Source organism: Anopheles darlingi, chromosome 3 (genome assembly GCF_943734745.1).
Source record: "Anopheles darlingi chromosome 3, idAnoDarlMG_H_01, whole genome shotgun sequence".
NCBI lineage: Eukaryota > Metazoa > Arthropoda > Insecta > Diptera > Culicidae > Anopheles > Anopheles darlingi.
Genome location: NC_064875.1, coordinates 41,443,742 through 41,458,438, shown reverse-complemented (window position 1 = coordinate 41,458,438; position 14,697 = coordinate 41,443,742). Strand labels below are relative to the sequence as shown.

General features: G+C 47.8%; 1 protein-coding gene across 1 annotated transcript in view; it reads left to right on the top strand.

Moving 5' to 3' along the window:
- The window catches only part of LOC125955512 (fibrillin-1), a 66,729-nt gene that overhangs the window by 41,531 nt on the left and 10,501 nt on the right, over window positions 1-14,697 (top strand). The window contains 4 exon segments of the mRNA XM_049686646.1: window positions 683-3,694; window positions 3,771-4,271; window positions 4,741-5,011; window positions 5,114-5,240. Coding sequence (XP_049542603.1) covers window positions 683-3,694; window positions 3,771-4,271; window positions 4,741-5,011; window positions 5,114-5,240 — 3,911 coding nt within the window.

Below are 14,697 nucleotides of genomic sequence, written 5' to 3'. Positions count from 1 at the left end.
AACATACGTTTCGAGGTCTAATGATATTGTACCGCGCTAAGATAATCGCTTTACAATGGGCTGAACGTGTACGAGCGTCTAGCATCTATTGTCGGCCATTATTTGATCGAATTTTATAACTTCGATCACATAAACGCACCACACCGTATGGTGATGGGCTTACAGTTTCCGAATAACGATAAACACCCGCTACCTTCGCTGCATCGTATCACGACACCACCAGATGCGCACCATTATCAACGGCTTAACGGTTGCAGGCCATTCCCGCAATACCGTCTCTCCGAAACCATGCTCCGTGGGTGGACTGACGCTTTCGGTTATTAGCATAAAAATCGATTCTCAATCACTCGGCTGAGGCGGAGAGAATTATTGTTGCCTTTTGTGGAGGGACCGATTATTGATTTCCAGTTATCTGGGGCTTCAGACGCGTTGCACCGGAACCGGTTGATAATGGAGGTTGAAATTCAGTGCACGAGGCTAATTGCATTCCAGTGTCATTATCGGTGAGAGATCAAATTTCTCGGCCCCTCGTATCAAGTGACATATCCCGCTGCTAGAGTGCCGAAATCGACCAGAGTCGATCCGAATCCATTTGTCAGCCATATTGTCGATACGTTGGAAGTGGAATGTCTAACCCTACGTTTCTCGATAACGATCTCTCTGTCTCTGTGTCTCGCTCCAGATATCAACGAATGTGAAGAGCAGGAACATGGATGCGATTACTGCGAGAACGCGTACGGTGGCTATCAGTGCACCTGTCCGGCCGGTTACGAGCTGGCCGACGATGACAAGCACTGTGTCGATGTGGACGAGTGTGCCAACGGCGATGGAGCTGGTGAGGATGATGAAGAAGGAGAACGGCATGGTTCGACGATTTGCTCACACGAGTGCCACAATACGATCGGTTCGTACGAGTGCCATTGTCCGGAGACGTACCACCTAAACAACGATCGACGTACGTGTGTACGGGACTTTTGCCAGGATCTGTACGAGAATCCCAACAAGACGCGCTGCTCGCACGAGTGCGTCGATGAAGTAGAAGGATTCCGTTGTCATTGTCCCGACGGTTTGCTACTGGATGAGGTAGACCAGAAGACGTGCCGCAGTGCCTATAACTGTGACGAGAGCCAACGGAGACGTTGTGAGCCGGGAAGCTGCCGGAACACCGCCGACGGTGACTACCGATGCGAGTGTCCCGATGGGTACGTCCAGAACGATCACAGCTGCCATGATCGGGACGAGTGTCAGCTGGGACGGCACGATTGTAGCCACGAGTGCCACAATACGGCGGGTTCGTATCGGTGCAGCTGTCCGGTTGGATTGACCCTGTCCAGTGATGGCAAGACGTGCGACGACGTAGACGAATGTCTACGTGAAACGAACGAACTGGAGGGTGTATGCGGTGAGCTGGAGTGCCGCAACACGTACGGTAGCTACAAGTGTGTTTGTCCGGAGGGCCGCGAGCTCGATGAGTACGGTATCTGCCGTCAGATGGACCTGTGTCGGAAGGATAATGGGGGTTGTTCGCACATCTGTACCTTCTACAACCGCGAGACGTACTGCGATTGTCCGGATGATATGGAGCTGGCCGAGGATGGCAAAACTTGTGAGGTGAGCGACGTGTGCGGATACAATAATGGCGGTTGCTCGCATACCTGCGATCCAGCCAGTGTGCAGATGTGCCTCTGCCCGACCGGGATGCAGCTAGGAGCGAATGGACGCACCTGCGAGGACATCAACGAGTGCCAAACGGACAATGGGCAGTGCGAGCAGAGTTGTCTGAACTACGAAGGAGGCTATCGGTGCAGCTGTTTCGAGGGTTACGAGCTAGAAGGCGATGGTCGTAGTTGTGTCGATCGAGATGAGTGTGGCAGTTTCCAGCACGGAGCAGGCTGTGATCACAATTGTCACAATACACCCGGATCGTACTACTGCACCTGCCACGCGGGGTATCGGTTGGCCGAGAACCAGCGCACCTGTGTCGATGTGAACGAGTGTGAAGATCACAATGGGAACTGTTCGCATGTCTGTATCAACCTGCTCGGTGGTCATCAGTGTTCGTGCCCGAAAGGACTGTTCCTGAAGGAGGACGAGCAGACCTGTGACTTTGTGGACGAGTGTGAACTGAACAATGGCGGCTGCTCGCATACCTGCCACTATGAGTATGGCGTCGTGACCTGCTCCTGTCCGCGGGGATTCCAGCTGGAGTCGGAACACCAGAAGACGTGCGTTGATGTGGATGAGTGTGGCCGCGGAAATGGTGGTTGTTCGCACGAGTGCCATAACACACCCGGTAGCTATCAGTGCCTGTGTCCGGGTGGACATGAGCTACACCATAATCGTCACACTTGCCGTGATATCGATGAGTGTATCGTGGAGAACGGAAACTGTTCCAACATCTGCATCAATCTACCGGGAGGCCATCGGTGTACTTGCGAGATCGGCTACGAGCTGGCGGAAGATGGACGAACCTGTGTCGATGTGGACGAGTGTACCGATGGTACGCACGATTGTTCGCATCGGTGTGTGAATGTGCCCGGTGCGTACGAGTGCGAATGTCCGGAAGGATTTAAGCTAGGCCGGAATCGACTAAGCTGTGAAGATGTGGACGAATGTATCGCACTACCGGACCAAGGTGGCTGTGAGCATCATTGTGTTAACACGATCGGATCGTACCATTGCGGATGTCCCGATGGTCATCGTCTAGCGGCCGACAATCGGACCTGTTCGGATGTGGACGAGTGTGCCGACGTTACCAACCAGAAGCATCGGTGTACGCACGATTGCGTCAACACGATCGGAGGGTTCGAGTGCTTGTGTCCTTCGGGATTGCGCTTGGATATCGATAAGATCACCTGTGTGGACATTGACGAGTGTCGGATTAATAACTTCAACGGTGGATGTTCGCACATTTGTGAAAACACTCAGGGTAGCTTCCAGTGCCGCTGTCCAGCGGGTATGACACTCGGTGAGGATCAGGCGACATGTGAAGATATCGACGAGTGTGCGGTACTGAACGGAGGATGTAGCCAGCTGTGTATCAATCGCGAGGGAGGCTATCGGTGCGCTTGCCATCCGGGGTATAGTCTGATGGTGTCCGATAATGAAACCTGCGAGGTATCGAACCCTTGTGCGCTACGCAACGGTGGATGCCAGCACTACTGTACCCTGAAGGCAGGACAACCGGTGTGTTCGTGCCGGGAAGGGTACATGCTTAATCGCACCAACCAGGCGACATGTATCGATCACAATGAGTGTCTTCAGCCGAAGGATCACAACTGTCAGCAACGGTGCGTCAACCTGGAGGGTTCTTATCGCTGCGAGTGCTATCCGGGGTACGAAAAGAACGAACTGGGACAATGCATCGACATCAACGAGTGCCTGGTGGATAATGGGGGCTGTGGTGCGAAGGGACAGTGTGTCAATACGGCCGGTGGTAGCCGTTGTACCTGTCCGATCGGACACAAGCTAAGTCCGGATCGGCGAAGCTGTATTGAGCTACAGGATAAATGTAAACCACTGGCTCCTCCCCGGAATGCAGATATTCGTTGTACACGGTCACGCCATAAGACGCAGCACTTTTATCGCTCGAAGTGTATCATCACCTGTAAGAAGGGCTTCAAGCTGCACGGACCAGCGGTACGGCATTGCAATGGGACTGGCGAGTGGGATGAAGGGGAATCGATCTGTGTTCGTAAGTAGGGACTACGGCAGCAATAGCGAGCATTCCGATGGCCTAATTCGTATTGTTTTCTTCCATTTGTTACTAGCACTGGCCTGTCCTAAGCTTAGCCGCCCATCGAATGGTGTCATCCTGCCCGTTGCCTGTACGGCCGGTAAGATCTTCTCAAACGAACGGTGCAGGCTGCACTGTAATCCAGGATTCAAGCCGCTGGGGAAGAATATGGTCGTCTGCAATCTAACGCAGGCGTGGGTCCCCAATGCGAATCTCCAGTGTGTGCCGATTGGCACTGGACTACCAACGGCCATTCCTACGTCGGCTCCACCTGCAGCGAGCGCGCCGGTTAAACCGTACATTCAGTGCCCTCCGGACGTACACGAGGTACTGCCACTTGGACAGTACTCGATGCTGATACGGTTCGAGCGCCCGAAAACGAATGTCGATTGGCATCAGGATGTGGACGCACATCCGGTCTGGGGCAAGCAGTTGCAGGCGGAACTGAAGGCTGGTGAGACGATCGTTACGTTCCGTGCCCGCAGTCCGACCTCGAATGTGAACGATGTTTGCCGGGTGGTGATTAGAATTAGAGGTGAGTTCATTCGTTAGCCTTTTGGTGAAGAAGTCGAAAGCCGGAGGATAAATGTAAGAAATTCTTTCTTATTTTTGTGGTATTTGGTCATTTTAATGTAAAACATTAAATCAAATTAAACAGGTCAACAATCCAGTTAGTCAAATGTATGGGTCTTCTGTTATACACACTGTATGACTAAAATAACTAATGCTTTTGTAACTCAGTAAATAAGAAGCAAAGTGTAAAATGTATCATTTTATTGAAAAATCAGTATCCAAATCAGTTTTAAAAAAATTTATCAAAAGAATCGTTGGACTACTGATTGTTCAGAAAATCGATTGAATTTTTTCCTCTATCGATCCTCTAAAGGCGATTATCATTGTCAAGGACACGCTAAATGAATTATCTAGCCTTAAGCGTCATATATTTTCCGTACGATAAGATATACGTTAAACACTCTGACTGATCATAACATTACATTTTCCAGAGCGAAAACCACCAACTGTGTTGCAATGTCCCGAGTCGTTCGAGGTACAGCTGGAGCGTGGTGAGCAGTCGCGCTCCATAGTTTGGCCAGAACCGAAGTTTGAATCCCACATCGAAATCAAGCAGCTTTACAAATCCAACACACCCGGCCAACCACTTCCGGCTGGTGTTCATTACATCAACTACATCGCAACCGATGCGGACGGTTTGAGTGCCAACTGTAACTTCCGGATCGTGGTAAAAGGTAAGCCTTCCCAACCGGCCAATCATTGGTGTCATTGTAAAGCCACTTCCGAACTATGGCATTAACCCCTCCACGCTCGCCCCCTTTTATCTCCACCAGTGGCACCAGTGGTGGAAGTGGTGGAACGGAGACCCCCCTCGGTCGGTACACCGTCGATGGCTAGCCCTAAATCGGGCGAGCTGGCCCGCTTGGAGAACCACGAATCGTATCTCATCTGTCCGGGCAAACCGCCGGTGCGGCTCGATGGTCACTATCCCGTAAGTAGCAGCAGACTGCACATTGTTTTTCATACCATTTGGCATGGGATACCACCATCCGCTGTACCGCTTCCGGTTTCACCGAGTAACAACACCACCGCAAAAGCGACCGCAGACCCATCGGTGAGGTCTATCCCCACCACACTAGCCCAAACACGATTACAACAATCATTCCCCAACCACCAATACCAACACCACCAACACCAGCGTCACCAAGAACACCGAGTACGCTTTCCACCACAAACCCCGGAGGCTGCGCCGTATCAGTCTCATAATTATCATCATCATCGTCATCGTTATCATCAGCATCATCAACATCATCATCATTCTGCTGACCGCAATCACAGCCACACCCAGAAAGTACCCACAATGGGTGCTACGGAGCGAGCTAATCATTCATCTGTTACAACCCCGGGCCATGGGGATGATCCGCGTTTACATCGTTCCCTTGCTCCGACCGCATCCGCTTCACTTTTTGCTCGCTCCAGTCAACCGACACACCGACATGCCACAAGGGCGTTGTCCTGGAACAACAGCGTCACCGCAGCTTCTCATAAACATCACATCAACACCACCACCACCACCACCACCAGCAGCAACGCTGGTGGTGCAGCAGCTCATAATCTTAACCAATGGTCACAGCACCGATCACGCACACTGCGCATCATCGACCATCGATCAGTGGGTTGCGAGGAAGCGGAAGCGGCCGATACGTCGGGAGTACGGATACGACATTCTTCCGCAATGCAAGGCACACGTCTTGATCTCTTCATCGACATCTTCCACTGGGTAGCGGAAGGTGATTCGAGGCGAACGGCAAGAGCCACTAGGCAGAGGGCACGACGCCATAGTAAACATTGATCCCTTGTGTGGGCGGAGAGGCCGTTGAGAGTTCTTGCCACCTGAGAGGCTGTGTTGGTTGGTTGGTTAGCCGGGGGAGGCTTTGAGGCTTTATCATTTACTTTAGCGCAGAGGAGGTGGTGCGCTGGACGAGGAAGTTATTGTATTTATGCTGTACGATTAGACAATCGAGCATAGAGTTGGATTGAATCCCGTGGATTGGGACTTCTCGATATAGTTTTTAACAACTTCTCCATTCATCGAGATCGTTTATAGTTAAGGTATTTAATTTACTTCTAAACTATGCTAGTGGGCTGTAAACGGTTTGGCACAGGCGGCTGTTTAATGCCAATTCTCCCAGTTTCGAGTTTCATATAAGTATTACTGGCTATTGTAGTAACGGCTGGCTAGTTATCAGATTAAGTCTAGGGTTTCTATACAAAATAAAATTTTACATTTTGCAATATTGAAGTAACTGATATGCTGACTCATAGTTGGATGCAGCAACAGCTAATCATGTGCCCATTGTGTGCTCCTATTGATGGCTAGCTAGTTAACTATCTCTCGACAACCGAGCACACGAAGCGACCGATCCTAGTCCTAGTTATAATATCAATCAACGCTCCCATATTGTCAATTTACTATCAAAACACAATGCAACTACAAGTCTGTCGAAATCTGATTCCTCTCACCCCAATACCCACGCTAGGCACGCATTGTTAAACAGTTGTCCAAATGGCCATACACTGCGATCGAATTGCGGTTTCTGCTTGTCCACCCTACAACGAAGCTAAACAACGGTCGTGAATGTCGTCCCAGTCAGTGCAGACTAATGTTTATGTTTAAACAATGACAAACATTTAATGGAAATACATACCGGGCCTCCATATTGGCCACTTCATAGTGCAACGGCCAGGCGTGTTATGTCAAGCCATAAATCAATTTTCCACCGATATGCGCCGTAGGGTGTGTTTGTGCGACATTTTGGCCTTCGGAATTGGTGCAAACGTTAATTTGCCAACAAGCCAAATTGTGATTGGGACTATCTGCCCGATGCTGGTGATGCAAGGATGCACATACAGGGGGATTAAACAATGACTAGTGGAGACTGGAGGTTAACTTAATGGAGGAAATGGTAGCAATCCGTACATGGGTCCGATAATTTCACCACGTGGTCAAATCCGTTGACATGCGATTAACAGGAAACAGTAAAAATTTCGCTTTCCCTAAAAAATATTGGACCAAAGCAATTAAAAGAAATGCAATTTGATTACATTTCTTACGTCTTAAAACCCAGGACACAACCTCGTGGGAATGATAAATTAAAGTGGCCGGATGCCCTTGGGTGCTTTTATGGCCTATTCTAGAATGAAGCATTTCATTATCCCAACATTTTCAATAACCTATTCGTTGGCAATGAATCCCTATGGAATGGTTTATTCCTTCCATGCTCGTGTGCGTTCAAGCTGTCAATGCAGTCGGGTTCTTTATTTCCAGTGCAGCCTACGAACATCGTTCCAGCGAAGCCTCATGGCCATGAAGCACAATGAAGTGCTATTGACTATTGTCAGGTTTCGCTCGGCGTCCAATATCAAACCCTCTGCAGCGACAATATTGCTGACATAGCAGCCATGTTCTGACTGTATTGCATCCGATTCACCAACGACCAGTCCAGCAGGGGAAAGGACACTTCCGGAACAACTTGCATACAGAGAAATGAATGAGCGAAAAAAAGCACAGAAATGGCTACCTTATGACACATTCCACAGCATCTTGCAAATAGCGTGCGCCGTCAAGCGCACGCCGTCGCCATCGTGATCACATGGCGCATTCATGGCGCCACAACACATCACGCTGGCATTCCATCATATCCGCTTCCGCCTCTCTTTATTGCGCCAACACCATCAGCACCAGCATCAATCCTCACGCACGTACATTCTACGCGCGTGCTGTGTGTTTGTTTGGCTCACTGGATGGATTTCCACTCCCGGTTCCTCTTCCTTCCTGTCTCCCTGTGGGCTCTATTTGTTCGCTTGCCTTTGTTCATTCGTATCTGGCCGGAAAGGAACGGGGAGCTTTAGCACTAGCTGGCTGTTGGCTGTTGGTTACCGCAGCCTACTGGCGCACGACGCTGCACATCAAAAGAAATGTTGTCGCTTTTTTTCCCTACGTCTATTTCTTTCTGGGTCCTTTTCATTGCACGCGAACGGCGGGAGTGTGTTGATTGACGTTCCCGGAACACCTCGGGACCTCTCGTCGTGGACGTGGCGCGCTCGGCCGATGTAGAGCAATTTCCTGGCACTATTTACGGTTGCAGTGATGGTGGTGGTGGTGGTGGTGGTGGTGAGCTTAGAGATTGGATCCAGAGAACGAAGGAATTGGCAGCAGCATCCTTTCGTTGTCACAGGATCAACACGCAGCAGCAGCAACAACAACAACAACAACAACAACGACAACAACATACCCTTACCGAGAAATACTGTCGCTCGGAAGTAGTCTTCATTTCCGTAAGTGACGAGTAGCTGGAGTCCTTTCAATACTTTTCTTCCATCGCTCGCATCCTTCAGGGGCTACTGGGATCCAGTATCACACTTGCAAACACATACAGCAGCAGTAGGCAACCGGATTGTTCGATGCACTGAATGGTGTCCGGGATTCGGGCTCACTGCGTTGGACCCAAGGACGGGAAATGATCCGTTTCGCTGGGACCGTGGGGTCCGTCCCACCAACCATGGATGATCCATGTCCAGCTCAAGCTGCTGTGGGTGTCCTGGCCGTTACCTTGTAGCCGATTACGGTCCCGTTCGTTGAAGGACTCGCCGTACACGGTCCGGCGAATCATTTCATCATCAGAGACTCACAACGCGCGTGGCATTGAATGATGTACCGGAGCAAAACGTGGACAGCAAAGCAGGCGACGATCTGAATCTTCCAGCAACAACACCAGCAGCTTTCCTTCCCAGTACAATAGCTTGCTGGTTGCTGGAAGAAGGATTTTCGACGAGCTGCGTAGCGTTCCGATACAAAAGTATTCTTTCCAACTTTGATCCAAGGGATTTCAAAGTGAACTAAGTGTGTGTGTATACGAACCGGCATCCTCCCTTGCTGTGCACACACTCCCTCACCCTCTCTCGCCCTGGCTCGCTATCTTTCTGTCCAGTATCTGAATGTATCGACGAACGAAAGTCTAAGCCGAGGCTTACAAGGCTCAGGCTTGTTCAAGGTTCTACGCTGGAATCTTGAAGCCTCCGATTTCAATATCAACCCGATACAGAGTACAGGGTTTCGCCACTCAATCAATAACTTCCTATTCGTATCCGTTTGCGTATCGGGCGTAACGCTGGAAAGGATGTTCTCTAATATTGCTGCGAATAGCGCCCGGCAAATACAAATCTGTTGACCACACTCTGCCTAACCCAACGAAAGATGATGAGGATGATGACGATGCTAAGGCATTTAGCATACTTTGGCACACACTATTAACCGAAATGGCTCGTTCTATCCTTTTCTCTCCCTGCTCTACTCACTGGACCGGATGCTGATGTGGGGTTCAAAACATGACAATAAAAAAAAAAACTAACGGTTGGAGGCAGTTTATTCGGTTGTCCGGATTGGAAAATTCACTTATCAGCTAATTTTCAGAAGAAAAGCGATCACCTTTCGAGTGGGGCTACTCATGTTTGCTGATTATAGCGAGGGTCACGGGCCTCACAGGAACATCTCTTCCGTCTGAACAGTTAAACCCGGCCCAGGCTTTGCACTGAAGATGGGCTCGAGGTTTGGGCCGTTTGTACGGTCGAGCACATACGAGCCTTCGAGCGCCGAGTCATGCTTTAATAGCTTCTCTCACATCATCTCTACCCGCCGGTGGGATCCGAATTTGGTTCGCAAATTTGTGGTTTATTTTCAGCAACGTCATTTCCGGCATCATTATCGTCATCATCACCACCACCATCACCATATAGTCGCCGTCATCATCCTAATCGATGAGTGGTTGATATGCGAAAGTTGCTCCCGGCGCCTTGCTCCGCTGGGTGCATAATAATTGGAGCGATCGGTTTGTGTGCCAATCCAGTGCCACTGTTCCACTGATGCGACCCACGGCTCTTTCATCTGTCAATAGCGAGTGGCCAATAGTTTGGGTGGTAGGGTAGCAGGACGCCTAGATGCCGCATAGTGGCACCATTGAGGGCATAATTAATTTCAAAACGATCGCAATTACCTGCGGTACTAGCTAATGCCGGTGCGTTTGGTGTGCCGCCCACCACTAGACGGCATGCCGAGTGCCTTCTTGACAGGTAGCCGCATTGCCCGGTGCGCTCTGGCAATTGGTGGGACGCAAATTGATTTCAATTATATGCCCCGTGATTAAAGACATTCTCGTTTGTAACGTTTTGCCAGCAGCTGCCGCTGGGATGATATGATTGATCATTCTATCGATAATAGCGTTTACAAATTGTGCATCTGGTGTCATCAAAGGGCTACGTCGAAACAGCTGCCTTGTGTTGGTTGATGGTTGCGATAACTTAATTAGCTTATTTAGTACAGGGAAGAATGTCCGTAATTATTATGGTAAATGCCGTCCTTGGATATTTGGAAGTGGCCATTCAAGAAGGAATAAGCAAGTGCGAGTACCGGACAATGAAATGCAAATTCAGTCAGACATTCACATACAAATTTTAATTGACTATTTTGTAAATAACATTTTGATGCAAATCATTTTGAATTAGTCTAGTATGGCTGCTTCTGTAGGATTACCCTGCAAAGACTGGCAAAAAGGATAATTTTAACGCAAAATTAGTGCGGTTGATTCGTTGAAAAAGGGCACGTTGACCACATCAAGCCAGCGTGTGAAACATATTATAATGATACAAATTCTGATTACAAAAACGGCGCATGAATTTCTGATGGCGCTGGAATGGCATTCATTTTTTTTTTATACGATCACACATGAAAAGGGATAGCATGTTGAAAACAGTTATTGCAACAGTTCTATGGTGGAACAGCACATTGAGTATTTCTTAGTAAAATTTACATTGCGAGTTAGTCAGTTTTCAAATCATAGTAATTGCTTGCGGTTTTGTTCAGAATTTGAACGCCTGGATATATTTCATAAATTACTTCATTTAAAGCGGTTACATGATTAAAATGGTTGGTTTCTCTGTGCACTTGTCCTATAGAAAGTTCTAGTAATGAAATCTCTATTTTTTCGTATACATCTCGTATCAATTGAACTGTTTTTACATCTTTTTGGCTGGATAATGTTAAACAATTTCTCTGAGGTACTACAGCCTTTTCGATCATATAATAGCCGCAATAGTTGCTGTTTGTGAATCGCATAGTAGTTAGTTAGTGCTGCAAAGTAAACCTCGTGCAAAGTGTTGCAAAAAAAAACAGTATTAAACTGTAAAACAAGAGAATCTTCCTGTAAATTTATGGTATAGATTTATGGTGGCGTTTCATAAGAAAATGATTTTGTCTATAAATGAAAATGGATTTGACAGTTCACTGTTTAAAGCAACATACTTTAATTCTTTGCCAAACACTTATCCGATTCTTAAATGTTTTGTGGATTTCAAACAATATCTCCTACAGTTGATAGCTTGATAGAATGGTTTACCATGGCTTTATTCTTACCCTAGATTTAGCATCGGTTCGTTATTCATCAATCAGCGAATATTAAATTTAGTCAACACATCCACGAGGGAAGCGTTCCAGCACTTTCATAAAACAAAATTAGCTAAATAGAGCTTACATTATTTTAATGGTCATCATTATATTCACAATTTCCTGCATTTCACAGTGCAATGATATGCATTTTTTCTGATGTAGACAATTTCTAATGGTATTGATTCAGAAATACGTTTTTAGAGAAATTGGGACCATTCCGTGCGATCATATTCTTGGCAAAAACAGATCACTTCCACGTGATAATGGCTCGATACGCCCCAAATGAAGCTTCTTTTCAATTGGCAGCTCTCGGGCTGAAAACTATTTTTGTGAAATCCGGACACCTCCTTCATTATGCGCCAAATATTATCCATTCATTGCACCACACTGTATCGTCACAGACAATTCGTCAGCAAATGAGGACACGCGACTGCTTAACGCCATTCGGTCGGAAGCCAATTTGAATGATGCAAGGCCGGAGACAACCGATTTTTCGCATTTTCCGCAGCGATGTGACTTCCGCTCGGGCAAAAGCGAGCGCCGATAGGGCCATGATCAATTATGGACAATTGAAATCAATCCTCCGAATGTTGGATGCCGCCGGGCTACAGTCGAGTGACAAATGAGCGGTGAACGGAATGCAATGTGTGTATCGGCGCATCTGAACCGGAACTGGTGCGTTAGTGGGTTCACAGCGGGGGTTTGAAAATTGATTAAAAAAGCATATGCCATCCAATTACTCCCTTGTGTCGGTTTGTATCACCGAACCAGCCAGATGCAGAGTACCCGGAACCACGTAGCCTATCGATACAATTACCGATGCACTTTGGGGAATTGTGGCAACCGATGGTTGTGGTCTGCTTGCCTCCCATCATGTGTGCGTGTGTGTGTGTGCACATGGACATGACAGAAAGCGAGAGAAGCGGAAGAGAAGGTGGAAGAGGATGCTTGTTTTGGAAAATTGCATCGACGAGTTCGTTCGTTCGATCGGTCGCTTCACACAATTTAATGACACAATCAATCAATTTCTCCGACATTTGCGATGCGTGCGGATGAGGACCCTCGGTGGGTGCGAAACCGGGAGCAGCACTACACTATTGGAAAGTTGAGCTGGAAAGTGCGGCCGATTCGGTGATTCGATGACGCGAACCACTTCCATCCTCATCATCAGCAGCGTACAAAAGCATAAAACAAAACAAAACAAAGCAAAAAACACAGGGCCGGAAAGAACAAAGCCCCACAGCATATAGCGTGACAATGTGACATTCCTGGCGCGGGCGCGCGCGCGGCGTGGCGCATGATGCCGTGACTGACTCTTCCCCCCTTCCGCCGGTTTTTCATTGCAAAAAAGATCATTTGCTTGCCATTTTTCGCAGACTCATAGGCCATCACAGCCACAACGAGAGGCATATTACGATCCACATCATCACCACCACCGTCAGCAGCACAATCAGCAGCAGCAGCAGCAGCAGCAGCTCGTCCATTATCAACGGCAGCAGCAACAGCAGCAGCAACGTCAGCACGCACAACATCATCACAATTGGATGATTGCAGAACGGCAGCATATGGGTGGTGGTGGTGGTGGTGGTCCGATTGTATCCGCACGGCATGAGGCGGTCACGAGCTTCAGAAATCATCTAGTGTCCTTCATTGATGCCCCCGATGTCGTCACCACTTCCGCTCGCCGGCATCCACAAAGCATACCACCGGTTCGCCATTTTGTTATCCCTCTGTTTGTGTGTGTGCGTGTGTGCATGCTGTGTTATCGTTTGTTTATCGTTTGGATGAGTTTTGACTCTTTCTACTATCCTTCCACGTAGTGTGTGCGAGTGTGTGTGTTTGGGATTCAATTTTGTCCAGCTTTTTCATCGAAAACACAAAAATGTCAATCTCCTCTTCACTCGTTTCGCTGCTCATATTTCCATTTCCCTTTCCTTCGTCAAACGAGAATCGGTTCTGTTCTGTTCTGTTCTGTCGTGTTGTTGTGTTGTTGTGTCGTTGTGTAGTGTTTGGACAACTGTACTACTTGTGTGTCCTTTTTGTGTGTTCTGTGCTTGCTCCCTCTCACTCTCCCTCTCTCTCTGTCGTTTTTTTGCTATTGTTGTCACTATTTGCTTTGTGGAGATACCCCCCCTGGTACCATGCTCCCGGTGCCGTCGATTTCGCTTCTGGTGTTATCCCGCTATTTCCGGTGTTCGAATCGTGTATGTGCTGATTGCGCTGGAAGTTCAATTCGATTCGATCCGGTTCTTCTCCAGGTTTGTACCTCGCCTTTCTGTTTGGTGCTGTGTGATATTGCGTGCCATCAGTATTTCATTTGTTTCACTTTGCGGGTCGTTGTGATTCATATTGTGTTCGGAACGTTGTTTTTCTCTTATTTTGTACAAAAGATAAAAAAAACAATTCGGTTTTTACTCTCGTGCAACCCATTGTGATGATATGCATTATTTCAATCGACCATTTGTATGTTTTTCCGCGTCACATCATACATCGGACTGAGCAATTAATACCAACAGTATCCATTTCACTGTGAAGTATAACGGCGTGGCTGTGTCAGCCGAGCTTGGTAAGCAATTGTTCGAGCTACACGATGCGAGAGCATCGTTTTAATAGTTGCAACCATTCTAGCTCATATTACACATAGGCAACCTCTCGTGATGTTTACATGGCTTTTGTTTGGATGGGATGTAATGGTAGCCTAACCCGTAGAATGGATGTAGTGAGAATAGATTTGTTAGCTAATCCCTTTGTATTTTATACAATATTTATTCTTGAAGATATTTTTTATAAAAAAAATATCTAGGCCGCTTTAGCGTACATGCATTAAATTACACGACTAATGACTAAAATTGGTACATTATTGCATGAGCTTGGTAGTAAAAACGTTGGAACGAAAAGTATTATTCTGATTGGTTAGAACTTGCAAAGTTCAATTATCAATATTTAG